We start from the raw sequence: 25,286 nt of genomic DNA, 5'->3' as shown, positions 1-25,286 counted from the left end.
AGGATAGACCATCATCACATGGTCGAATTATCTCATGGGAGAATCAGTCAGTATTGAGATGGGCAGCATATAAATTGAATAAATAAAATAAACAGAAGAGAAAAAAACAGGCAAAATCTCAGTATGACACTCTCATAAGAGTCGCAAGTTTATTAATAAAGAGTATGACAATCAGGTTCAAATCTTTCATCAGAAGATTAAAGGCGCATCGGACAGCTTCTGCTCTGCATCGGTCAGGGTCGCCTTCGGTGGGACTCTCCCATGTCTACCGGTGGTCAGAATTTCCCCATCTGCAGACAGAAATAAAAACAGGAGTCAGGGATGTTGATTGATTCAGAAGACCTTTCCCCCACAAAAAAGTGACACTGATGAAGTGGTGGGCCTCAACCCTTATGCTTCCTGGAGGCGTCTTCTACTTTGTTGCCTTCTGCTGAGAATTTACCTCAGGAAACCCCTTGAAGAGGATGGAGAATAGATGATGGGGAGGAAGAGGAGGAAAAAGGAGAATGATGACGGAGGAGGAGGAGAAAAAAATGAAGAGGAGGAAAAAAAAAAAGATGATGATGATGGAGAAGGAGGAAAAAAGATGACGGAGGAAGAGAAGGAACGAGGCAACCTTTTCCCTCCAAATCTCTTCAGGATTGTCAGCCTCACACAAACTTCCACCAGGCAGCCTCGCTCGGGGCGAGCCCCTTCGCCGGTGACGTCACGCGCAACAGCCAATCCGCGCTCCGCTCGGCGGGGCGAAGGAAATGACGACGGAGCCGTATCCCTCCGCCGGCCAGGACCCCTTTTTTGTGTGTGTGTATATGTATGTGTGTTGTTGCTGCTTCTGTGTACCAACCCGCAACCCTTTTAAAAAAAAAAAAAAAAAGAGGAGCCGTGTGGGAGGGGGCGGGGAGGCTCATGCGAGCCGCGCCGCCGCCGCCCTTCTCCCAGGAGCCGGCGGGGGGCGCGGGTCCCTTTAAGAGTGGGGACGAGCCCTGCCTCGGAGCCCAGCGAGGGAGGCGAGGCAGCCACCGGCGGCCGCCGCCGTTCTGGGGAAGGTGAGTCGGCGCCATCCCCGTTATGTGGCGGGGAAGCGCCGGGACGGGCGGGCTGGAGAGGGGGAGGGAGAGGAGGGAGGCGGTGGGGAAGAGCCTGCGCGCGGTCGGTAGGGGGCAGAGCGCGTGCGCGGGGCCCTTCAAGGGGGAGAAACCGTTGGAAACCGGTTCGAACCGCTCCCGCGGGAGGGGGAACTCGCAGTTTTTTTCCTCCCCTCTCCATGAGTGAGGGGGGCGAAGCGGCGGGCTGAGGGAACAGCGCGCACGAGAGCGAGAGGAGGCGCGCGCGCGGTACACAAAAGCGAGCGCGAGACGCTTTTTCCCTCAGCCGGGAAAGGAGGGAGGGAAGCGGCTCAGGGAGGACGGCGATTGGCTGGCGGTGGAGAAAAGAGGCGTGGCCTTTCCCCCCTTGGGTAGCCCTCCGCTAGGCGGCGGCCTCCTCCGCTTTGGTTGGGAGGCGAGCGCGGAGCGATACTGAATACCGGGATTTTTTTCTCTCTCGCCGTGAGGGGCGGGACAAGCGGGGCGCGAGGAAAAAAAAAGGGGGGGGAGCGAAGCGTCGGATCCCTCCGCTGGCAGTTTTCTCCCCTCCCCCCTTTTTTCCTGGGCCCTTTTCTGGGGGAGGGAGGGGGCGTTGGGGAGAATAAAAAAAAAAAGACGCGTGACTCCCTCCCCCCCCCAGCCAAAAAACGTGTGGAAAGAAGGAGGCGTGGGTGGGTGGCGTCTCTTACAACGCCCCCCCAGCAACATTGTCCTCACTTCTGGGCAGGCGGCCATGTTGGCTGGAGGGATTATTTTCTCTCCCCCCCCCTCTTTTGAGGGAGACCCAGTGCAGATTCATAACCCTCGTGGTTGGGGGGGAGGGGCTGTTTTGGGGTGTGTGTGGGGGGCAGTTGGTTGGTGGCTTCCCATTCTTTACACACAAAGTAGGAGGGGCTGGGGGGGCCCCACAACGTTGCCTCCCCACGCAGACCCCCTTTTTTGCAATGGCCTTGTGGTACCTCTGACTACAGTTCCCATGCTTCATCGGCACGGCACGGCGGTGCTACCCTCGCTCGGTGCTCCAGACACCTGTTGCACCGCAGCCCACCCTTGAGTTTGGCCGGGCATTGCCTTCCAACCACCTGCAAGACAGACAGACATCCATGGGGCAGAGGTGTCCTTGGGCAGCAAAAGCCCCCCCGGCTGCTCTCGGGCCCCATTTCAGGTCGTTTCCCCCTCATCCTTTGCCTTCGCTCCTGAATAAAGGCAGCCATGCTCTGCCCAAGTCCCATCGTCCCCATCCCACAAACTCTGGGTTTGGTGGCACTACGCAGAAGTGAGATGACGGCCCATTGGAGTTGCTGTCTTGGTGGCATATCTGCGCTTTGACCGCGGGGTTCGCTTGGCCCCTCTCTGCAACACAAATCCATGCTGTAAACTCCCATTGTCCTTTTCCCCAAGTCTAGGAAACTCCATCCGGGGAAAACTCCCACGTGTCTTTACAATGGGCAACCCGGCAGTTTTTACATTATTCTACAGCTCTTGAACAAGCCAACATTGTCGTCCTGACATGCAACAGTTGACCTGACTGCAGGGCGGCCTCAGATAATCACCTCAGATGGGATGCAAAACCATATCGTCGTGATGGCGTAGCTCACCCTTAACAAATCTTTGTGCGTTTATTCTGGTTGCATTGGTATAAACGTGTGTAATTCTGGTCTGTTGTAAAGTGAGAAACACACTAGTGCGCAGATATTCTTTTCCTCAAGATTTTAGTGGATTAAAAACATACAAGAGCTATACGTTTCTAGATCTTGTTCTAAACAGCCTCCCTTTCTTCCTCTAATAGGCATTGAAAACGTTTATCCTTCTCATACGATTCTATTCCTGCCTTTACTGAGATGCTTAGAAATATTGGATTGGAACAGAATAGTTGTGTTGCTTCTTTGGTTCTGAACCTGACCAATTGTCAAAACAGCACCGGCTTTTTTTATTATCATAACTAGTTGTTTAGTTTATCCTGGATAACTCCTAAACTGCCTGTACTGTTCGCTAATAATTTCCTGTGTCGTAGCGAATGGAAAGCTTGGCTTTTCTGGTGTGTGATGTTTTTTACCTGGGTCGCCTTAATAGCATCTTAGACCCAGATTATTCGGAATTTGAAATACTATTTCAGAAATACGTGACAGTTTCTTCTACCCTCACTTCACAAGGCTTCTGAGAGGTGTTAGGAGGCCTTACCTTAAGCTCCATCCCAAAAACTTATTACACGTCCCTCCATCGCATCTCTCTAATTCACAAAGTAAGTTTTCTGTTAATGTGAACATTTAAGATGTCCCTGCTTTTTTTTGCCTGTTCTAGTTGTTACAGTAAGGTTGCCTTCTGTCATTTACATTGTATCTTAGCTTTATTTGAGGAGTAGTCAGTTACACCACTAGGCCGCTACATTGTAAGGCATCACCAGCAGATTTCCTATTTTATCTTGTGTTTCTTACCTTAAGAAAAGATGTAAAGATGAACTGGTCTAATTTTTTGTTTCTCTCTTTGGTGGGGAAAGAGAAAAACAGAAAATTAGACCAACTGCATGTTGCAATTGAAGTTTTACCAGATTTTATAATGGATTCCTGGCCACTGTTCGTTGGTTGGCCTGCAAAATCAAATATTTTTATTTCCGAATCTGCTTTACAAACAAATAATCAAAAGCAGTTGCTTCTGTGGCCAAGGTTGGGTTAAGCTCTTTGCATTTTTGATCTAGGTTTGAATACTTGAATGGTTGGCTGTCTTTGGAAGGGAAATTGACGTCTTGCTCCTAGACAGATTTGAATGTCTCTTGCTCTGAGCTTCATTTTTTTTTGCCTAAATATCTGTGGTTAAGATGTGGATCTTTAGCAACCCCCATTTGACTGCTTAAGTCAAATGGATTTTTATTAAGCGCATTCTTTTCAAGAGCTGACATCATAGAAACGTCAATTCCTCACTTGTTTACAGTCCAATTATTATACAAAGTCCTTGGATACAAGAAATCAGAGTAGCTATAATGGGCTTTAAAATTAAGGAAAGAAAAGACATAGAGGCCCAAAATATGCGATGTGTTTCTGAACAAGAAGGCAGATTTTTGTTCCTCGTAATCCTAGAAGTTCAACACAAACGGACAAGTAAACAAGGAAATAATATAGGTTGATTTCAGTTACAAGTTTGATCCTATAAACTGCTGTTTTAAACAGACAAACATTTGAACGTGGATGGAGAAAGAAAACCATTTCCCAAATAAACTTTATTCTAGCTAAACCCCAAATGTCAACCTTAGTCTGCAACTTGAGCAAAGACTAGCACTGCCATCTTGGTAGATAGTGGATATTATTAATCAGACAACACCTCTCCTCTTTTGCTGATGGATCTGAAGAAAACCTGAGTGATTTTGGTGATCTGTTCACCTGTTGGCTGTATTGTTTAAATCCTGAGTGGTTTTTCAGCATGATGGTTAGAAGAAGGGAGACGTGGAGGGGTGGGAGCCCTTTTCTGTGGAAGTGCCAAATATTCCAGGTTCCTTTCTGAGCGTGTTGGAGAGAGAGAGAGAGAGAAAAAAGACAGCAACGTTCTTGGGGCAAAACGGTGCAAGTCCAGTGCTGGGCACAATCTGTTGTGTTACTTTCTGGAGCAACCCCGGCGGTAAATTCTAAAGTTACTGAAAGGTTCCCAGAGAAGTTTCGCTGCAATGAAAGCCAAGGCAGGCCCACAGTGTGAAAAGCACAGCATGGAAGGAGGAGGGAGGAATCGGTGATCTAGGCGGTGGGTCTTCAGCATTCACGATTCTCACAGTCGCTGCTGCTGCTTTGGGAAGTTGGTTTGCTTGGCCAGGCCTGCTGGGTTCACGTGTTGCCTGCATCTGTTGAGGTAGGACTTCTGTACGCAGCGGTTGCGTCCCAACAACTGAAAATGTGTATTATTGGATTTAACCTGTGCGGGTCGAACTTTGGAAAAGTAGATTGTATTCCAAAGGCCCTGGTTTTGCGAACCATTTCTTAAAATCTCTCACGCGCACACACACACACACACACACACACACACACACCCCTTACTGAGGCCTGTCTCTTTTCTTTAGCATGAAGTAGCCACATATTGTATCCTGGATCCCTGCAAAAACCATGTTTGCATTTTTTATTTTTTATTTTGCATTTCACACTTTGGTGTATGCTGGCTTTTCATGACAACAAACCCAGGAGGATCCTTCCCTGAGCAAGAAGGAAACAGTGCTGGTTTTGCTGTATAAAGCAAAGGGCGTTTGCATTTGAAAGATGGTGAATTAATTAAGGAGAAGTCTGTTTTAATAGTACTACCCTCCAACATATTCCGGTTTTCTTTACATGTTTTAAATAAACGGTATCAAAGTTAGCACATTCTCTCGGCCTGCTTTTGTGAGTAAGAGCATCTGTCGTCAGTGTAGCGGAAAAGTAAACGTTAGCATATTTATCACAAGGACTAAGTCCTCTTATTGAGCAGAATAGTTTTGATGTCCACAGTTGGGAGTTTGGGAAGAAAGAACGGGATGGAATTGTAGAAACATTCCTGGTTGAATGAACCGGTTGCGGTTTTGTATTTCTATACCACTGGCAGTTTACCATCTATTTCTACGTATTTTAAAGCTTGCAGGTGCATGCTGTCTTAAAATGGCAAAATATTCATTAAAAAAGCTGGTCCCCTCTAACGTTTCTTTCACCAAAGTGTAATACATTTGTCACGATGGATAAACGGATCACAGCTCATCGCACAGTGAACCTTTTAGTGTTGTTTCTAAATATTTCATTACAATGAAGGCAACGTGGAAAATTTTGCAAGGCTACATTTCCTTATAAAAATTCTGTTTTAAGGTGAGCAGGAAAGACTAAAGATACAGGGATTTTCAGCATCCCCAAATGTTAGACCCAAATGAGGGCCCTTTGCATTTTTTCGGACAGGCTCGAAAGCGTAACTTACTGTTAGATCTAACCTGGTTGGTGTAGCAACTGGCTGGAGGGAGGGGCGCAGACCAGAAGAGCATAGATCAGAAGTGCTGCCCAAGTTATGCTGCTCTCCCCCACCCCCCAAAAAATAAGATTAGATGGATGTCCCCCGTCCCTCCGCTGAATTCCCTCTGAATCCCCTTGTCCCGAGGATGACCCCGCCTCTTTCTGTCTCCGCCCAAGATGGCAGACACGGACCTGTTTATGGAATGTGAAGAGGAAGAACTTGAACCCTGGCAGAAGATCAGTGATGTGATTGAAGACTCCATGGTGGAAGATTACAACTCGGTGGACAAAACGGCCACAGGTGATGCTCCTCCTCCGAAGCCCGAACCTCTGCGCTGCGTCGCTGAACTCGTGTCTCGGCAGGCAGTTTTGTAGTGGCCGGCTCTAGTCCCTGATGATGTGCGAGAGATGGATTGCTATGCGTTTTTTAATTGATTATTACTGTTATTTTGCTGCACCCTGGCATTTTCAGAGGGCACAGACAGAGCCCCCCCCCACGAGATGGGAAGCAGACCAGTTAAATGGTCACAGAGTTTGTTCCCAGTGAGATCTGCTCACGTTTGATGGGGCCACTCCCGCTCTCAAACTCGGCCTTCCCTTCCTTTCTCCTGACGGGCTGCACTGCATTCGGCCTGGCAGCCCCCACACCGGGAGGGTCCCAGGTCATGGAGGGCTGGTGGTCTCCTCTTTAAATCATCTCCTAGTCTTCAGTCACCTGTGGGGGGAAAAAAGTAAAACAATCTCTGCATAATTCCTTTCCCCCGGCTATTAATATCCCCGTGGGTGGAACAGATGGACCTGTTTAATAATTCGTCTTCCTCCTCTTGGGCTGTTCGCATTTGCTCCTTCCCTGCCTTCTGGCAGACACCAAGAACAGCCACGGTTCCCGTTTTAACGCAGGAAAGTTCTTTCCAGAACAGGGTTGCCAACACCGGGGTAACCAGGAAAAGCAGCAGAGAGCCAGCTTGCCCTCTGACCCGTTAGCCGTGGTCCAGTCACCCCAGGTTTGAGGCCTCCCAGTCCAGGGTCGGCTTGACCAGCCTGGCCTAAAGCCCACGGCAGAAGACATAAGAAACCTTGCAAAACGAGTCAGCGAAAGCTGCTAGTCCGCTGTGCCCAGAGACGTCCCCCCGATTGTACACCTGGCCGTTTTCCAGAGGGGGATGGCGGAAACCTGGCGGTGCTTGCGGGAGGCTTGATAACCACTCTGAGTTTCCTCCTCGACAGTTTCGGTCAGCGTGCAGCCAGTGGCCGCCCCTGTGCCGCCCGCGGCCCACACGTCCATGGGCAGCGGCCTCCCCACCACGCCCGTTAGCAGCAGCGGCACCTCCAACAGTGACAGCACGAAGAAGACGTTGGTGACTCTCTTTGCAAACAATAGCAGTAAGGATCCCGAGGGGTCTTGGGGGGCCTCCAGGGAGGCTGAGAGAGGAGGGTTTACCCCTCCCCCGCTCTCCCGCTGTCGGGTCTCTGGGCGTTCCCCCATGCTGGGACGGAAGCAAGGACCCCGTCCTGAGAAGTGCCCCAACCACTTAAGGGGCAGAGGGAAATCTTGGGGAAAAACCCACGTACCCCCTTTTTCCTGCTCTGTCTGTGCCCTGTCGCTAACCTGGGATGGGCACCAGCCCAGGGGATTGTGGGGCAGTTCCTCGGAGAGAGAAGGGAGCTGCGCTTTCCCGTGCTTTGCTCACGTAGCATGTTTGAACCCTCCGCCGCCCGCCTGAACTCCAGGGCTTCCAATACAGGCATTCCTCGGCTCGCGACCACAGTTGAGCCCCAAATCCCCGCTGTTGAGTGGGACACGTGTTAAGTGAGTTCTGCCCCGTTTTACGAACTTTCTTGCCTCCATTGCTGAGCGAATCGCTCCAGCCGATGAGTCAGTCAGCTGCCGCCTTTTGCAGCTGGGCTCGAGGCTCAGGAGTCAGTTGGGGCCATCGCTGGGAACCTGACCGGGTCGGTTTCTGAAGTGGACCTGGCTTCCCCACTGACTTCACTGGCCAGGTCGCAAAAGGGGATCCCTGCGGCCGTCATCAAGTGAACCAGCTGCCAAGCATCTGGATTTTAAATCGCATTACCAGGGCGAGGCTGCCCCCGTGCTCCCGAGTGTGGGGGGAAAAAAACAGTCCCAAAGTCCCTTTTTTCAATGAATGGTCGCTAAACGAACTGTGTCGTGAGCCAAGGACTGCCTGTATTGGCGCCTTCTTCTCTTACAAGCGAAGGAAGCAGCCTAACTCACACAGCGTGTCATTTCCTCCGTGCGCGGGAGGAACAGGGACGAGTGTAGCTGGGCTCCCCCCCCCACACCAGGGTGGCGGAATTGGGAGACCCCTGCTTGGCTCAGCGGTGGGAGGGCAGCCCCATCCCTGGACCCCTGCAGGTAACAACCCTCTCCTCCTCTTTCTCTCCCGCAGCCGGCACGCCTCTGGTTCAGCAAGGGGGCCAGCCCCTGATCCTCACCCAGAACCCCACCCCGGGGCTAAGCACGGTGGTGACCCAGCCTGTCCTCCGGCCTGTCCAGGTCATGCAAAATGCGAACCACGTGACCAACTCTCCCGTGACCAGCCAGCCCATCTTCATCACGACTCAGGTGAGGGGGGCCTTGGGTCCCAGCCGACGGTCCTCTTGCCACCCGGAGACAATTATTAGCAGGATGGGGTTTTTTTTTCTTTTTCTGGAGTTTAATTTGGCTCGGGGCCAGGCAGAGCAGCCTGAAGGACGCCGCCTGGGCAGCGTCCGCCTTCTGTCGGTCTGTGTCATTCGGGCCAGGAGACGGGCTACGGCTCGATCCTGCAGTGAGCCTTAGAAACCTGATGCCCTTTTCGAAATGGGGTCGTCGGAACGTGGCGGGCAGGCTGGGCTGGAGCTCCTAAAACGGCTTCTTGTCCTTGTCTGAGAAAAGGGTTTCCCTGTGCGGAACGTCCGGCCTGTGCAAAACACCATGAACCAGGTGGGGATTGTCCTGAACGTGCAGCAGGGCCAGACCGTACGGCCGATCACGCTCGTCCCAGGTAAGGGGGTGGAGGAAAGCCAGGTGGAGCGGTTGGCGGGAGGCTGGCCAGGAGGGCGGGGTGATGAGCAGAGCCCCCCAAGAGCGGTCCCCCTTCGGGCACGAAGTCTAGGCCGGGAGGGAGTGGCCGTGCAAACGATCCGCAGGGAGACCCCTCGGTTCCAGCTCTGCTGGGTTGAAAACCCTGGAATTTCAGCCCCCCTCCCGGGCCTTTCCACCCCCGCTCTTCCTTCCCTCCAGCCCCAGGCACGCAGTTTGTGAAGCCCACCGTCGGCGTCCCTCAGGTTTTCTCCCAAATGGCCCAGGTGAGACCTGCTCCAACCATGCCGGTCCGGCCGGCCTCCAACACATTCACGACGGTCATTCCGGCCACCCTGACCATCCGGAACACGGTCCCACAGTCCCAAGCGCAGCCGCAAAGTAAGCCCTCCGTTGGCCTCCCCTCCTCCTCCTCCTCTTCCTCCCCCCCCCATCCCTCGCCCTGGGCCCACCTGTAATCCCCTCCCCTCCTTCGACTCCTCCCTCCTCTGCTTCCAAACGGAAACGATCGGATTCTCTCCACTGTTTCCCGCCAGTGAGCATCGCGAGTTTTGTTGCGGTGAAGAAACCCGGCGTGGCGGGGGAGAACAACGAGGTGGCCAAGCTGGTGAACACCCTGAACACCGTCCCTTCGCTTGCTCAGGGCTCGGGGGCCCTCATGGTGCCCAACAACAGCCAGGCCCATGGCTCCCAGAGGACGGGCCTCTCGGAGTCCTCCTCGCAGAAAGGTGCGTCTCCTAACTTCCGCCCTTAATTATGAGGGGTTTGGGGAGATGCCCCGGGGTGCTATTCGTGAGGCCAGAGGTGTGCCAGCCCCCCCCCCGAACTCCTCCCCAGGGGAAAGAAACGGAGCAGAGATAGCTTTTCCCGAGTCTCGTCCTTCCAGCGGCGTCTCTCTTCCCTCCCCTGATCCTCTTTTCTCTTGCTCTCTACAGTCAGCTCCTCGCCGATCCCCGCCTTTGACTTGCAAGACAGCGGGCGGAAATCCTGCCCTCGCTGCAACGCCCAGTTCAGAGTCACGGAAGCTTTAAGAGGCCACATGTGTGTAAGTCGCCACGTTGCTGGCTGAGGAATTCTGGGAGTTGAAGTCCCCAAGTCTTCAAAGTTGCCTCGGGGGGGGGGATTCACCTGCGGGAATTCTCACACACACACCCCTCTCCTTTTGTCCTCCCCGCAGTACTGCTGCCCCGAAATGGTGGAATTCCTGAAGAAAGGGAAACCCCTGGAGTCGGAACCGAGCCTCCAAGCCCCCAAGCCCCCTTCCCCGGATAAGACCGCCGCCGTGGCTTCTCCCCCGTCCTCCACCCCCATCCCTGCCCTGTCCCCGGCGGCCAAGCTCTCCGAGCCGAGCGACGGCGCCAGCGAGGGGGTGCAGAGCAAGCTGATCATGTTGGTCGATGACTTCTACTACGGCAGGGACGGGGGCAAAGTCAGCCAGCTGCTCAACTTCCCCAAGGTGCCAACCTCCTTCCGATGCCCGCACTGCACAAAGAGGCTCAAGAATAACATACGGTAAGAGCTACGGGGGGAAGAGAGGAGGCGGCTGCCCCCCTACGGACCACACAAGGGCTTAGCGCGGGCAGCTGGGGGTTGGGGTTGGGGGGCTCTTGAAACCAGCGCCTTGCCGTCGGGTCCGGGGGCTCCTCCCCTCAACCCTCTCCTTTCCTGCAGGTTCATGAACCACATGAAGCACCACGTCGAGCTGGACCAGCAGAACGGAGAGGTGGACATCCACACCATCTGCCAGCACTGCTACCGGCAGTTCACCACGCCCTTCCAGCTCCAGTGCCACTTGGAGAACGTCCACAGTCCGTACGAATCCACCAGTAAGCCGGCGCAAAGCCCCCTCCCCCCGGAAAAAGGGGGCCTTAGCGGGGGGGGGGGAAGCAGGGGATCCCCCTAAGAATAAAGAGATTTTCCCCCTTACGGCTTCTCTTGTGGGATCTCATTTGCGTGATCCGGAGGGAAAACCAGAGCGGGTCAGAGGAAGCTGCCAGGCTCCACCGAGGCGGGTTTGGCGCCCTGGAGGGGCTACCCTCCCTCCCCTTTGCCCCCCTCTGACCCTCCCCCCTCTACTCACAGCCAAGTGCAAGATCTGCGAATGGGCTTTTGAGAGCGAGCCCATGTTCCTGCAGCACATGAAGGACACCCACAAGCCTGGGGAGATGCCCTACGTCTGCCAGGTACCGCCAACGCTTTGCAGGGGGGGCTCGTAGATGAAGCCCTGCCGTTCTCCGCTCCAGCCTTGGCCCTGGTGCGGATCCTGGAGAAATCCTGAGCAGAAGAAGCTCGCGTGGAGGATCCGCCCCCCAAAAGCCTCCTTGCCTGACCGCCCCTAGGAAGACTGGCGGGGGTGGGTGGGGGGCTCCCCTCTGGGAAAGGCACCTTCTGGACCCCTCTGGACCCTTTTAACCAGAGTGATTCCCCCCTTCTCCCCCCCAATCCCAGGTTTGCCAGTATCGTTCGTCGCTCTACTCCGAAGTGGGACGCCCATTTCCGGATGGTGCATGAGGACACGCGCCACCTGCTCTGCCCGTATTGCCTCAAGGTCTTCAAAAACGGCACGGCGTTCCAGCAGCATTTCATGAGGCACCAGGTGAACCCCCAAACCCCCCCCTCCTCGTCCACCTTCTCTCTGGGGCGGGGGAGGGGAGGTGAGTCGGGAAGGGCCCACCCTCCTCCGGGAAAATCAGCTACTCCCCCTCCCCGGCAGAAGAAAAGCGTCTACCACTGCAACAAGTGCCGCCTGCAGTTCCTCTTTGCCAAGGACAAGATCGAGCACAAGCTGCAGCACCACAAAACCTTCCGCAAACCCAAACAGCTGGAAGGGCTGAAGCCGGGCACCAAGGTACGCAGCGGCCTGGGGAGTGGGGGCTCGTTTGCAACCAGGGGGGCGGGGGCCAAGGATCTGAGCCTTCCGAGCTCTCGGAGTCGCGTGGGGGCTCCTCCGCCTCTCTCTCTCTCTCTCTCGGCCTCTCTCCCGTATGTGTGCGTGACCTTGACCGCCTCCCTTTGGGCCGCAGGTGACCATCAGGGCCTCCCGGGGTCAGCCGCGGACGTTGCCCCTCTGCGCGAACGACATGCCCCCCGGCCTCCTCCAAGACGCGGCTTTGCTCTCGGCGTCCTCGGATCCCCAGCCGAACTTCCCGTACCCGCCGTTCCAGAGGAGCGTCCAGAAGAAGGCGGTCCGGAAAATGTCAGAGCTTCTTCCCACGTTTCAAACTCGCCTTGAGAGGGAGAGCGGGCGGCCCCTGGTGGCTGCCCCCGGTGGCTGATCTGAAAGGGGGTGGGGTGGGGGGCTCAGCCAGAGAAGGGGCAGGGGAGCACAGGCCGTCCTCGACTTACAACACTTCATTCAGGGACCATTGGAAGGGATAAGGGCAATGACAAAAAGGGGGCCGAGGGCCCTTTTTCACCCCTGTGACCTTTGCAGCAAGGCGGATGCTTGACAAGCGACTCATATTTATGACGGTCGCAGCATCCCGGGGTTCCATGATCCCCTTTTGTGACCAGCAAAGTCAATTGGGAGGAAGCTAGGCTCAATTAACGACCGTTGTACTAAGTTAACAACCGCAGGGGTTCGCTTAACCAACGTGGCAAGAAAAGTCGTAGAATGGGCCACGACTCCCTTGACCAATGTCTCGCTCAGCCACATAAATTTGGGGCTCAAGTGTTGTAAGTCGAGGAGGAGGAGGACTGCTCCCTGTCCAGGCCCTGCCGCTTCGGGCGGGGCTGAGGGGGGAAGAAGCTCCCTGCTGACCGGCTGCTCTGCCCTTCCCTTGTTGGAGGCCCCTCCGGGCCCCTCGGCCGTGTTTCCCGTTGAATGTTCGGCCCTGGAAACACCCGGAAGGTTTTTCCCCTCCGCCTCGGGCAAATAGTTCACATCCCCCGCTTGACTGTCGCTTGGTTGGGACACGGACACCCACACGGGGGATCTAACTGGGCTCTCCCCTCCCTCCCTCCCTCCCTCCCTCCCTCTCGACAGGAGCGTCCTGGGCCGGCAGACCTGCCTGGAGTGCAGCTTCGAAATCCCGGACTTCCCCAACCACTTCCCCACCTACGTCCACTGCTCGCTCTGCCGTTACAGCACCTGCTGCTCCCGCGCGTACGCCAACCACATGATCAAGTGAGTGCCACCCGGCCAGGCTGCCCGTCCGTCCGCAGGGGCAGAGGGGACGCTGCCCGGGGGCCGGAACGCGGCGGAGAGTCTTAGGCGGGGGAAGGGAGCCGAAGGGGCTTGCGGGGCAGCTCAGACTCAGCGGGGGAAGCGTTGGGGGGGGTGTTGCGTAACGACCGCTGCATCCCCCCCCTCTTTCCTTGCTCTTTCTAGCAACCACGTTCCTCGCAAAAGTCCCAAATACTTGGCTTTGTTCAAAAACTACACGGCTTGGTAAGGCTGCCTCCCTCCAGGTGTGCCCTCCCCCCCCGCCCGTCCTTTTCCTAGCCAGGTCTCCTGGGGAGGGGAGGAGGAGGGCGCCCACGAGGGGCTGTGGGGGAGGGAACGTGAGCAATTCTGGGCCGCAAATCTGACCCCGGCCTGACGCTTCCTCTGCGTCCTCTTTGCCAGTGGGGTTCGGCTGGCCTGCTCGGCCTGCCTCTTTGCCACGTCGGAGGGCGACGCCATGGCCAAACACCTGGTCTTCAACCCCTCTCACGAATTCAGCAACGTCATCCTACGAGGTAAGAAAGGGCCTGCTCCTCTTTCTTCTGCTTTTCCTAGGGGGGGGGGGGGGGAGGTTTTGCTGCCCCCCAGCCCAGCCCCGAATGGGACTCTTGCTGTGAGCTGAACCGCTTCTTTCTGCTTCCCACAGGTCCCGCTTGGAGTTCCCATACAAGGTAAACCGCCGTGCCTTTTTCCCGTTCCAGGGGACCTTGTGCCCTCCCCCCCCCCGGGGCGATCCCTCAGCCTCTCCCCCTCTTTCCTCCAGGCCTGGCCAGCCCTTCGAAGGAGGCACAATCCCCTCCGTCTCCACCGCCTCGCCCAGCAAAGCTGCCACTGTGAACACACCTCCGCCTCTGCCCGAGGAGGAGGAGGAGGAGGAAGAGGAGGTAAAGGCCCAGGAGGAGGCGCCGCCGGTGATGCCCGAGCCGATGCCCGAGGCCAGCCGCTCTCCCGCCGCGGTCCAGGAGAACGAGGGCTCCAACGCCTCTAACGCCGACAGCCGCGATGAGGAGCCCGAGCCCAAGGAGGCGCCCGAGCCCGTCAGCAGGAAGGAGCAGCTCTCCGTGAAGAAGCTCCGAGTTGTCCTCTTCGCCTTGTGCTGCAACACCGAGCAGGCGGCGGAACACTTTAAGAACCCACCCCGGCGGATCCGCCGCTGGCTGAGGCGCTTCCAGGCTTTCCAGGAGGAGAACGTGGCTTCTCTGTCGGAGGGCAAGTACCTGAGCCTGGAAGCGGAGGAGAAGCTGGCCGAGTGGGTCCTGACGCAGCGCGAGCAGCAGCTGCCGGTCAACGAGGAGACCCTCTTCCAGAAGGCCACCAAGATCGGCCGGTCTCTGGAGGGGGGGTTCAAGATCTCCTACGAGTGGGCCGTCCGGTTCATGCTGCGCCACCACCTCAGCACGCACAGCCGCCGGGCGGTGGCTCACCCGCTCCCCAAGGAGGTGGCGGAGAACGCCGGCTGCTTCATCGAGTTCGTGCAGGGCCAGATCCACACCCAGGACCTGCCCCTCTCCATGATCGCCGCCATCGACGAGATCTCCCTCTTCCTGGACGCCGAGGTCCTCTGCAGCGACGACCGGAAGGAGAACGCCTTGCAGACCGTGGGCACCGGGGAGCCCTGGTGCGACGTGGTCTTGGCCATCCTGGCCGACGGGAGCGTCCTGCCCACCATGGTCTTCTACCGAGGCCGCCTGGAGCAGCCGGCCAACGTGCCGGAGACGATCCTGCTGGAGGCGAAGGAGAACGGCTTCAGCGACGACGAGGTCCTGGAGCTCTGGTCGTCCAAGGTCTGGCAGAAGCACCTCGAGCCCCACAGCAGCAAAAGCATGCTGGTCCTGGACTGCCATCGGACACACCTTTCCGAAAAGGTCCTCTCCCTGCTGAGCTCGTCCAGCACCTTGCCGGCGGTGGTGCCGTCCGGCTGCAGCTCCAAGATCCAACCCTTGGACGTTTGCATCAAAAGAACGGTGAAAAACTTTGTGCACAAAAAGTGGAAAGAGCAAGCCAAGGAGATGGCGGACTCCTCCTGCGACGCGGACATCCTCCTGCAGCTCGTCCTGTGTTGGCTGGCCGAAGCCCTGGAGGTCATCCGCGACTGCCCCGAACTGGTGCAGCAGTCGTTCCTGGTAGGCAGCGTCCTGCCCGGCCCGGACGGCACGGCCAACACGCCCAGCCGCAACGCGGACATGCAGGAAGAGCTGATCGCTTCGCTGGAGGAGCAGCTGAAACTCCGCAACGAACTGCAGGACGAGGAGGGAGACCTCAACCACGAGGGGGGGAATCCGTCGGAGGAATCCGCCAACCCCGAGATCCTGCACCAGCTCTTCGAGGGGGAGAGCGAGACCGAGTCCTTCTACGGCTTCGAGGACGCAGACCTGGAGCTGATGGAGCTGTGAGAAGGAGTGAGATCGATTCCTTCTCTCTCTCTCTCTCTCTCTCTCTTTCAAAAGATGCATTGTTGGAAGAAATCCTTTTCCTCTTCTGCTTCCCTGTGGATCTCTGTCCGCCGGAGACACAAAATACACACAAAACTCAGCCGTGGAGCCGTGGATGCCGTTCGGTTCCTTCAAAAAGGAGGAGGAAAATAAAACAAACCACGTTTTCCCCTCCCCCTTAAATCACTGTTGTGGCATTTCCCGAAGATATATATATATTGTGGGTGGATTTATTATTATTTGGTTTTCGTTTTGCATTTCCTTTACCTCACTTGTATTATAAGAGTTTCTGGGTTTTTATTTTCGTTTTATACTGTGCAAAACAAGTTTTTAATTATGCCACGTTATCAACGTGAGTTTTTTTTTTTTTTGGGAAGGCAAGGAAAAGAGATTTGTAGCCGATGGAAGATTTCTTCAGTTTTGCTCTTTCTGTTGGCCGCAGCCACTTAATGTTCATTTTTTTTTTTTTCCTATAACACTCGGACCCAGAAACGTAGAAATTTACTTTGAACGTTGAATAAACGTGCCCACAAAGAATAATTGGAAGGTTGCTTTATGGGGAAGGAGGCGAGAACAGCGATTTAAGTGCAGGCATTCTTGTTTAGGGGAGGGAGAAGCTCCCTGAATGTCTTTTTTGTACGAAACTTGGGACGTGCGTGGTGAAAGCAAAGCAAAAATTCACTGGTGCAGATTTCATAGCCGTGGAAGCAAAACCTTCTCAAAGTTCCCGGTGGCGAAACGGTGATCTGAGTTGGTACGGAGAGAGCAAGTGGGGGGGACACTTCGCGCCCCACTGCGACCCTCTTTGGCGGGTGGCCGATCGCAAACGGATCCACCCCCCCCGTCGTCGCCTTTTAAAAACTCTGCGAGCTCCTGACGCCTTTCGAACGAGACACGACGACGTCCCCTGACCCAAGTGCTGCAACTCAACTCCCGACGTGCACAAAAACGAGGGAAACGCCCCGTTTTATTTTACACTGCCAGCATAAAAAGACGAGAGACCTTAAAAAAGAGAGAGGTGTTTTTTCTACTGTTTGCATGTTTGAGAGTTTTTTTTAAAATTGTCACGTATTATTGGTCTAAAATGACGAGAAAACCTTTTGACACATAGAAGAAAAAAAAACCACCCACCACCCGCCGTCTCCTCCTGTGCATCTTTTCTGTTTTTCCTTTGAGGTTGGGAGGAGGAGAGAGCAACAGGAAAACACCTCCCCCCCCTTTTCCCTCCCTTTCCCCAACCTCCCCAAGGCCAAACTCTTGCGGGAAGCAGGAAAATAGGGTTTGCTGACCTGTAAATGGTTCATCTTTGAAATGTACATATGTGGAACATTTAATAAAACCAGGGAAATGGATTTATAAACACGCGTTTTCATTCAAGAGAGTTTGGCAGCCAGAGAGGGAAACCTGGGCTTGAAACGCAGCTGGGTTCACAAACTGGACTTCGTGCGGTTCTGAGAATTCCATCCTGGTTTGAGCAAATTTGGACCCAGGGATCCTGGTCTCTTCAAAACACCTCTCAAAAAACCCTAATGCCCACCCCTCCAAGGTCAATGCCAGTTTCTTGTTGCCCCTCATGGTGGTTCCCGAAGTTTAGTTCCCTCTTGGGGTTGTGATTCGTGCCCCTGCAGGTACGACAGGTGTATTTCTCAGAGCACCTGCAGATACCTGGAGCTGCAGCTCCCTCTAGCTGTGGAGCTGTGAAACCCAGGCCCGATGGCAAGCGGGCCCCTGCTTGATAAGTCCTCCGGGGATTAGTATCCCCCTCCTCTTCGTTTCCTCTTCAGAGGAGGGAGAGGCTCCCATTCTATAAGCTTTGAAAATACTGCCCTCTAGTGACTCAGCGAGGTCACTGCATAGACTCTTCCAAGCTGCTTCCCGCCCTCTGGTGGCTTAGTGTGGTCACTGCAGCTCCTATCAATTTTGCTTTTTGATCAAACAAGCAGGATTGCTAGATAGTTTGGCATGTCTGAACGGTGACCCTCCAGGCCCTTCCGTGCAGGAAGCAGAGATCTCAAAACTACCTATGCTAGAATCCACAGCGTACCTGGTGTTGCTAGGTAGAAAACCCGTCCATCGACAACCTTAAAAAAGGAGAAAATGCCTTTTTTCCAGGTTCTGGTAGAAGCTACCCAAGTGTTTGTTTTAACCCCTCGGCTGGTTTGGAACTCTAGCTGTGCTGGCAGGGGATTATGGGCGTGGAAGCCCAGCTGTTTGGGGAGGTTTGTAGGATGAGGAGATGAGGAACCCCCTAAAAGTCTTGGAGAAAACACCCCTCTTGAACCTGAAAATTTCCAGAAAATTTTCCACACACACACACACACACGAGTTGTACACAGTGAAGCATCTTTATTAAAGAAAGGGTGGCTCCCCCAGGAGCCTCAAACAGTATCACAAAGGATTTGGGGGCTTTCCGTCTTCAACAAATAGAAAAACTTTTCCTGTTTCATTCGAAACCACTGCAAGAGGGGGAGAAAAACAAGCCACAGTTAACAGCCGGCAAACATCCCAGCAGCCTTGAAAGTAAACCGCTTGTAAAATCCGGCGTAGGGAGGAAGGGAAAGCTGCCATCCGAGCTGTGAGAACAAGACCAGGAAGGCCACCTTACCTGACCAGGTGAGCGATCTCCCAGTTGGTCTCCAAGGTCAGAGGTCCTTCCACCTCCACGCCTTTCTCGGTGACGGTGGTGATCTCGTACTGAGGAGGGAGAAGAGAGGGTTAGGGCCCCCCTCCTTGGGCTGAGGGCCCCCCCCTTCACAGGGAGACCCCACCTGGGCTGGGGTGGGGGGAAAACCATACCCATATGCCCCTCCCTCTCTCACCCGGTTGAACGAGCGGGCGTCCCGGTAGTAGAGGATCCTCATGCACCGTTCAATGAGAGCTCTGGCCGCTTGCTGGGAAAGGCTGGGGGTCTCCTCCAGCGCCTGCCTCATTAACGGCTGCGACGGGGTGAAAGAAACGGAGGGCGGTCAATTGCACCGCTTAAAAACTTGATGAAAACTTTCCCTCTCCCCCGGTCACTCGAACCCATCTCCGGCTTCCTGAATAAAGCCTGGTCCCCCAAGAGAAACCACGACGGCTTAGCACAACTGGGGAACCCAATTCCTAAGCCAGGATCCCAACCTCACTGGATCGGGGAGGAGGAGGAGGAAACCGCCAGTGAATTTACTCCCTTGCCCACCTGTGCCACGTAAGACCCGTATCCGGTCGCCAACGAAGGCGCTTCGTAGGCCACTCCCAGCAGGTCGACGTAGCCTAAGAAGCTGAGAGGGGAGAGGTTTGAGGGGGCTGCCGCGGCTGAAGCCCCTCCGCCATCCCTGTCCTCCTGGCGGCGGAGGAGGCAGCCACCAAAACTGAATTACAGGCAGTTAATGAACTCAATTTACACGCGGCTCATCTTAACTGTCGGACGACAGTTGGCGAATGCAACATGAACAGAAGGACACAATTTTTCGTGACTGGTGGTAGTCCTCGGCTTATGACCACAACGGAGCCCCAAATTTGTTGCTAAACGAGACATTACATGAGTTTCACCCCCATTTTCTTGGCTGGTTAAGCGAATCACTGCAGCTGTTAAATCATTCATTTACGGCTCTTGAATGAATCTAGTTTCCCCATGGACTTTGATCCAAAGGTCGCAAAAGGGAATCGGGTGAACCCGGGGATTCTGCCACCGTCATAAGGACGAGTCAGTAGCCAAACGGGCGAATTTTGACCCTGTGACCACCGGGGAGGCTGCCACGGTGCGTGAAAAACTCATAAGCACTCCCCCCCCCCCACCAGTGCCGTTGTAACTTTGAACCAGTGGTGGGATTCAAAATTTGTCACTCCTGGTTCTGTGGGCGTGGCTTGGTGGGCGTGGCAGGGGAAGGAGACCGTAAAATCCCCCTTCTCTCCCCCACCCCACTAACCTGCTTTCCAGCTCCGTTCTCCTGTGGAGGGCAACCAAAGAAGACCCAGCCGATCCGCTGGGACTCAATGGGAGGCGGAGAACAGAAGTCAGAGGTGGGATTGGCCGGTTCTCCAAATTTCCGCTATCGGTTCTCTAGAACCGGTCAGAACCGGCTGAATACCCGCCTCTGCTTTGAACGGCCATAAAACGGGACTTTGGGGCAAATGGAGTTTTTGAGAAATATTCTTCCGTCAATCAGCCCAGGGCATCTTCAAGCTTCCGCCCCCCCCCCCGACCCCCGGGTCCGTTCCCGGCCTTACCCTTCCCCGTTGGAGTAGCCGCCGATGATGACTCTGTTCCAGAGGGGATTCATCTTGGACCGGTGGTTGTACATGACCCGGGTCAGCCAGGAGTGAATGGCCTTCGGGCTGTAGCTGTGCCCGTCGCCCAGAAGGTCTTCGTCAATCCTGCGAGACAACGGAGGCCCAGCTGAGACGCTACTCCCCAGCTCCTCTCTCGCCGGCCAGGCTCCCTTGCGAAGGGCCCGAAAGTCAGCCAAGGGGGTGAAGGTAGCCCCATGGAAACAAGGGTCAACAAGGGACTCCCAACTTTGCAGCCCCACAAGGCAACTTACAGCCCCAAATATTTTTCTATATACGGGGCTGGTTTGGAAGGGTGTGTTGCGACGTTGATTTTGGGGGTGTCAAACCTGGAAGTTCTCCAGAAGTTTAAACCTGGATTTCAATCGGAAAGGCTCATGGGGAGCTGCTTAAGAGCAAATCAATGGGTTTGCTTGGCTTCTTTTATCTTTGGGGTGGGGTCTCCAAAGTTGGCCCCTTTAAGACTTGTGAACTGCAACCCTCAGAATTCTGGGAGTTGAAGTCCGCAAGTCTTAAAGGAGCCAAATTTGGAGACCCTGTTTTAGTTCCCCCTCCTTTCATTGTTTTCAAGGCCAATGGGGGGGGGGAGGAGCCAGCCGGGACCCCTCCCCCAAAAAAACCCTCCTGGCCACTTACACCATCTGCTCCAGGACTTGCTTGAGGTGCTGGAAGTCGGCATAGTCCCCCGAGGCGCCCAGGACGGTGCTGTCGTTGACCTTCATGATCCGGGAGAGGTTGCGGAATCGGGCCAGCGATCCGTAGGAGCCCAGCGTGTCGGCTGCGATCATCACCCCTCCCTCAAACTTCAGGCCCAGGACGGAGGTGCCCGTCACCATGGGGCTCCTGGATGGGGGTGGGTTGGAAGAGGAGTAGGTGGGCAGGTAGATGGGTGGATGGATAGATGGGGAGGGAGAGAGGGAGGGAGAGAGAGATCAGAGAGAGGAGAGGATAGATACACACAGACGAGACAGAGTGTGAGAGATTAGATAAATGACATATATAGATGATAATTAGATAAATATACATAGATGAGATAGATACCGTAGACAGATGTAGGTAGGTAAATACATTATGGGAGGAGAGGAAAGAAAGAAAGAAAGAAAGAAAGAAAGAAAGAAAGAAAGAAAGAAAGAAAGAAAGAAAGAAAGGGAAGGAAGGAAAGAAAGAAAAGGAAGGAAGGAAAGAAAGAAAAGGAAGGAAGGAAGGAAAGAAAGAAAAAGAAGGAAGGAAGGAAGGAAAGAGAAAGAAAGAAAGAGAAAGAAAGAAAGAAGGAAGGAAAGAAAGAGAAAGAAGGAAGGAAGGAAAGAGAAAGAAAGAAGGAAAGAAGGGATGGGTGTGCTGCCAATTCCTACAAGGGACCTTTAGGACTCAGGAAGTGTGTGTGTGGGGGGTCTTAAATTAAAAGGTAGGGGGAAAGTCCCACCCCTCACCCCCGCCAAAACCCTGAGCCACCTGGTGACCGTGGGGACTACAACTCCCATCCCACCTATGGAGGAGGAAACTCTAGTCCAGGACAGAGGCAGACCCTCATTCGCCCCCTCCCCGCGGGGGGCGCTTTCCCCCCCCCACCATGACGTCACACACTGGGGGTTCTCCCCCGTGGGAAGGGGCTTCCCCCCGTCTCCTCCCCTCCCCAGCCTTACAGAGTCCTCTTGGAGGCCTCGCTCTGGGCCCAGGCGTCCTGGGTCGGGCTGCCCAGTGGGAAGAGGCTCCCCGGGGCGGGACCCCCGGCCCAGAACAGCGAAGGCAGCGGCAGCATCGCGGACGCCTCCATCTTTCGTTTCCCCCGAACGGCCGCCGCTTAGTCACGGAGCAGGAAGAGGCGGCGCCACCGAGCATGCGCAGCAGCCATGTGAATTGTCCGCCGCAGCTCCCCGTAGGCCGGGAAAGGAGGCTCCGCCGTGTTGGATGTGGGCGGATACGACACAAAGCGCCTCATAATTTAACTTCGGGGCGGTTCCGCTGGGGGAGGGCAGAAGCGGGGAAGCCCAGTCAGCTCCCGAAAATCCCCGTTATGAATTTTATTCGGGGGTCGGGAAAGTAGAAAGTCATATCCGAAAGGAGGGCGCCATCTTGAATGTGGCGGCCCCGACGCGGAAGAAGCGCTTCCGGGTCAGGGGCACGCGGAGGGGGAAACTTCCTGCTGCCCATTTCTAGGAGGGCGGGTGGCTGGTTTTTTTTTTTTTTTTTTGCAAATCTCCGCGCCCGAGAACGAAGCGCGTGCCACGCAGTGAAGTGGGTTGGTGCATCCCTTGCATTTGCATGCCGTGACGTTGCAAGCGAGGAACAGCAGCAATGGGTGGGGGTGGGGGAGCCGCCCCCTCCCGCCCCCAAAGTGGCTTTATGTGGTGCAAACCAGCCTGGGACACCTTATCTGCTTTGCAAGGACGGAGCAGCTGAGAAAGCCCGGGGATTGATACATTTCACATTAAAATGTATTTGCAAAGATGCCAAAACTCCCTTTGTGGCTGTTGCAGGAGACATTGAGAAATGCGGCTCTCCTGCCAAAGGAAGAGTTGGAAGGGGCCTTGTAGGCCATCTAGTCCAACCCCCCCAAACAGGAGACCCTACGCCATTTCTGACAGATAGCAGTCCAGTTTCTTCTTGGAAGCCTACAGGGATGAAGCGCCCACAACTTCTGAGGGCAACTTCTATTCCACTGGGGGATTGTTCTCCCTGTCAGAAAATCCCTCCTTATTTCTAGGTTGACAATCTCTCCTTGTTCAGTTTCCATCCACTGTTTCTTCTCTGCCCTTCGGGTGCCTTGGAAAATAGCTTGACCGCCTTCCTCCTCTCTCTGGCAGCCCCTCAAATATTGGAAGATGCCATCCTGTCTCGTCTGGTCCTTCTCTTCACTAGACTAGCCGTGCCCAGTTCCTGCAACCGTTCCGTGGGCTGATTGTTCTCCCTGTCAGAAAATCCCTCCAGGTTGAAAATCTCGATCAGTTTCCATCTAACATTGAGTTGCTGATGGACAGTTCGGGTGGCGGAAGGGAGAGAGGAACAAATCCAATAACCGAAATAGTTTTAAACCCTATTTGGGTCATTGGCAATGTTTGTGGACAGCTGTTTGGTGGGACCCAGCCCTCTTGGAGGGCTGCAGACTTAACATTTTTATGAACTGGAAATGGAATATAGTGAACGAAACAAGAGTTGTGGCTTTCTCCAGCTCTTTTCAAGATCATGAGAAGTGTGAGAATAACAGAGATACAATCAAGATCAAGTGAGATGCTAATACCACTGTATAAAGCCTTAGTAAGGCCACATCTAGAGTCCTGCATCCAGTTTTGGTCACCACACTATAAAAAAGATGTCGAGACTCTGGAAAGAATGCAAAGAAGAGCAACCAGGATGATGAGGGGACCGGAGGATAAATGACAAATGATTGTAGGAACTGGGCCTGGCTAGTCTAGGGAAGAGAAGGACCAGGGGAGACGGGAGAGCATCTTCCAATATTTGAGGGGCTGCCCCAGAGAGGAGGAAGGGGGTCAAGCTATTCTCCAAGGCACCCAAAGGCCAGACAAGGAATAATGGATGGAAACTGAACCAGGAGAGATTCAGCCTAGAAATAAGGAGGAATTTTCTGGACAGTGAGAATAATCAACCCGTGGAAAAGAACTTGCCTTCAGAACTTGTGGGAGCTTCATCACTAGGAGCTTTGAAGAAGAGATTGGATTTCCATTTTTCAGAAATGGTGTAGGGTCTCCCACTTGGGGTGGGGGGTTGGACTAGATGACCCACAAGATCCCTTCCAACTCTGATTATCTGTTAATAAGCAGCATCCAAGGATCGGATAAGCCCCAGATTGTATGGGCAGAGGGAGACGGGAAAGTGGCACCACTTTTACTGACCACTCAGTCATTTTTGTTGTTGCTTTTTTCTGCTTTGCCTGGGAAGAAGAAACCCTTTGCAACACTGCCCATCTCATTCCAGCTGTTTCCACTTCAGAGCAGCAGCCGGAAACCGAAATATGACCTTGGCTCGCTTGTTGCTTGTTCGCATTCCTGCTCCCTCTCCAGGCTGCCGAGCTCCTTCGTCTTTCGTTGAAAAACCAGCCCTTTGGCCCTCAAAAGTCCTTTCTTTCCGCATGTTTTTTTTTCCACTGCTTTTCACCAGCAGAAAAGAAAGTGACAGCCTGCTGATCTGATTCGACCTAACAAGCTCCTGATCGCCCAGCGCAGAACATAATTGGGGTGACCCGTGTGGGACAGTGACGTGCCACCCTGAATCCATAATTGGGGGGGAGGGCGGCGAGGATGGGGAAGAAGGGAAGCAGGATTTTATTCGGGCTGCTCTCGAAGGGCTGAAGAGAGGATGGGATGCTGTTCTGCCACAGAAGAAATTTCTGGGTGCCCCTCGCTGCAGTTGCTTTGCCTTTAAAAGCTCCAAGTACAAAGTGGATTTTAAAAAAAAGGTTTAGAGGCAGCAGGGAAATGTTAAATGATAAACTAGATCGCATTTTGCAAACATGCCATAAATGAACACTTTTGCAACACGCAGAAAGCGCGCATTTGCAAACGGGCAGCGCATAAGCATTTGCAAGGAGATTGCAACAGAAACGCGGTGGGTGAAACTTAAGTCAAGATGCCCCCAATTTGTAATCTGGGATGTACTGAGTGGGCGGGGGGGGGGGGGAGAGCTAACCTTCTCCAATTGCTTCTGTCCTCTGCAGAAGTTGAAGATTTCAATGACAGTCTTTGTCATGGGTGGATAAAGGATCAGAAAGAAACTGGAGTTTCCTCTTCGACCGGGCATTGTTTTGCAAAGCCGCTGGAAAACCACAATGGATTCAGGATCTATGCCGCCTTTGTTTCACTTCATTTACCAAAACAAACAGGAGGTGGGAAGGTTTTCCTCCAACCCTGAATGAATCCTATCGGAGATCGCTTATCAAGTCACCGCCAACAATGACTAGTTTAGACAGACTAAAAGATATTATTAAGCTCAGGTTTCCCTTTTACTTGACTGGGAAAAAGTGTTCAGGACAAGAGATATAGAAAAACTATATAAGATACAGCAAATAAATCTCCCACCAAAAACAGTGGGAGAAACCATCTTTAAGAGGGACATATGACAAAGCCAAACCCTTTTATTTATATTTATTAAATTTATATGCCGCCCACCCAGTGACTTTGCTGGTAGCAGGAAGTCAACTGATATTTCAGTTCTTCTCTTTGGCAAAGGAAAGTGCTTAGGGTGAGAAATGGAGTACAGGGCTCTCCTTGAGATCAGAGCTGGCAACTCCAACCACTGGTTGGACTGCAGTGGTGCCCGCTTACTGGGAGCACTGGGCAGTTGGCAGAAACTCCAGACAAGCCAGGGAAATGGGAGGAAACGGAAGAC

At 54.1% G+C, this 25,286-nt stretch overlaps 2 protein-coding genes across 3 annotated transcripts; one reads left to right on the top strand and one right to left on the bottom strand.

Moving 5' to 3' along the window:
• The first annotated feature begins 909 nt into the window (after positions 1-909).
• POGZ (pogo transposable element derived with ZNF domain) lies at positions 910-17,034 on the top strand. The gene is given in 20 exon segments (XM_087913935.1): positions 910-1,046; positions 6,209-6,332; positions 7,259-7,414; positions 8,443-8,618; positions 8,931-9,039; positions 9,279-9,458; positions 9,614-9,805; positions 10,013-10,122; positions 10,255-10,589; positions 10,749-10,903; positions 11,160-11,260; positions 11,526-11,561; positions 11,563-11,673; positions 11,791-11,925; positions 12,101-12,273; positions 13,063-13,203; positions 13,408-13,467; positions 13,645-13,757; positions 13,889-13,913; positions 14,006-17,034. Coding segments are annotated over 19 exon segments (4,062 nt in total). The 5' UTR covers positions 910-1,046; the 3' UTR covers positions 15,636-17,034.
• Positions 17,035-18,000: 966 nt separating this feature from the next.
• On the bottom strand, positions 18,001-21,752 carry PSMB4 (proteasome 20S subunit beta 4). 2 transcript variants are annotated; one of them, XM_026720250.2, is made up of 7 exons: positions 21,587-21,752; positions 20,580-20,786; positions 19,884-20,030; positions 18,853-18,934; positions 18,494-18,610; positions 18,280-18,368; positions 18,001-18,130 (listed from the first exon to the last, which is right to left on the bottom strand). In XM_026720250.2, the coding sequence occupies exons 1-7, from the start codon at positions 21,715-21,717 to the stop codon at positions 18,118-18,120; spliced, it is 786 nt and encodes a 261-aa protein (XP_026576035.1). In that variant the 5' UTR covers positions 21,718-21,752; the 3' UTR covers positions 18,001-18,117. The 2 variants fall into 2 exon arrangements, with proteins under 2 accessions (XP_026576035.1, XP_087770060.1); XM_087913934.1 differs by lacking the exon at positions 18,001-18,130 and having other exon boundaries at positions 18,276-18,368.
• Positions 21,753-25,286: the final 3,534 nt, after the last annotated feature.

The sequence above is a fragment of the Pseudonaja textilis genome, chromosome 16 (genome assembly GCF_049901715.1).
Source record: "Pseudonaja textilis isolate UNSWEBS1 chromosome 16, rPseTex1.2, whole genome shotgun sequence".
Lineage (NCBI taxonomy): Eukaryota > Metazoa > Chordata > Lepidosauria > Squamata > Elapidae > Pseudonaja > Pseudonaja textilis.
This window is presented reverse-complemented; position numbering and strand designations above follow the sequence as displayed.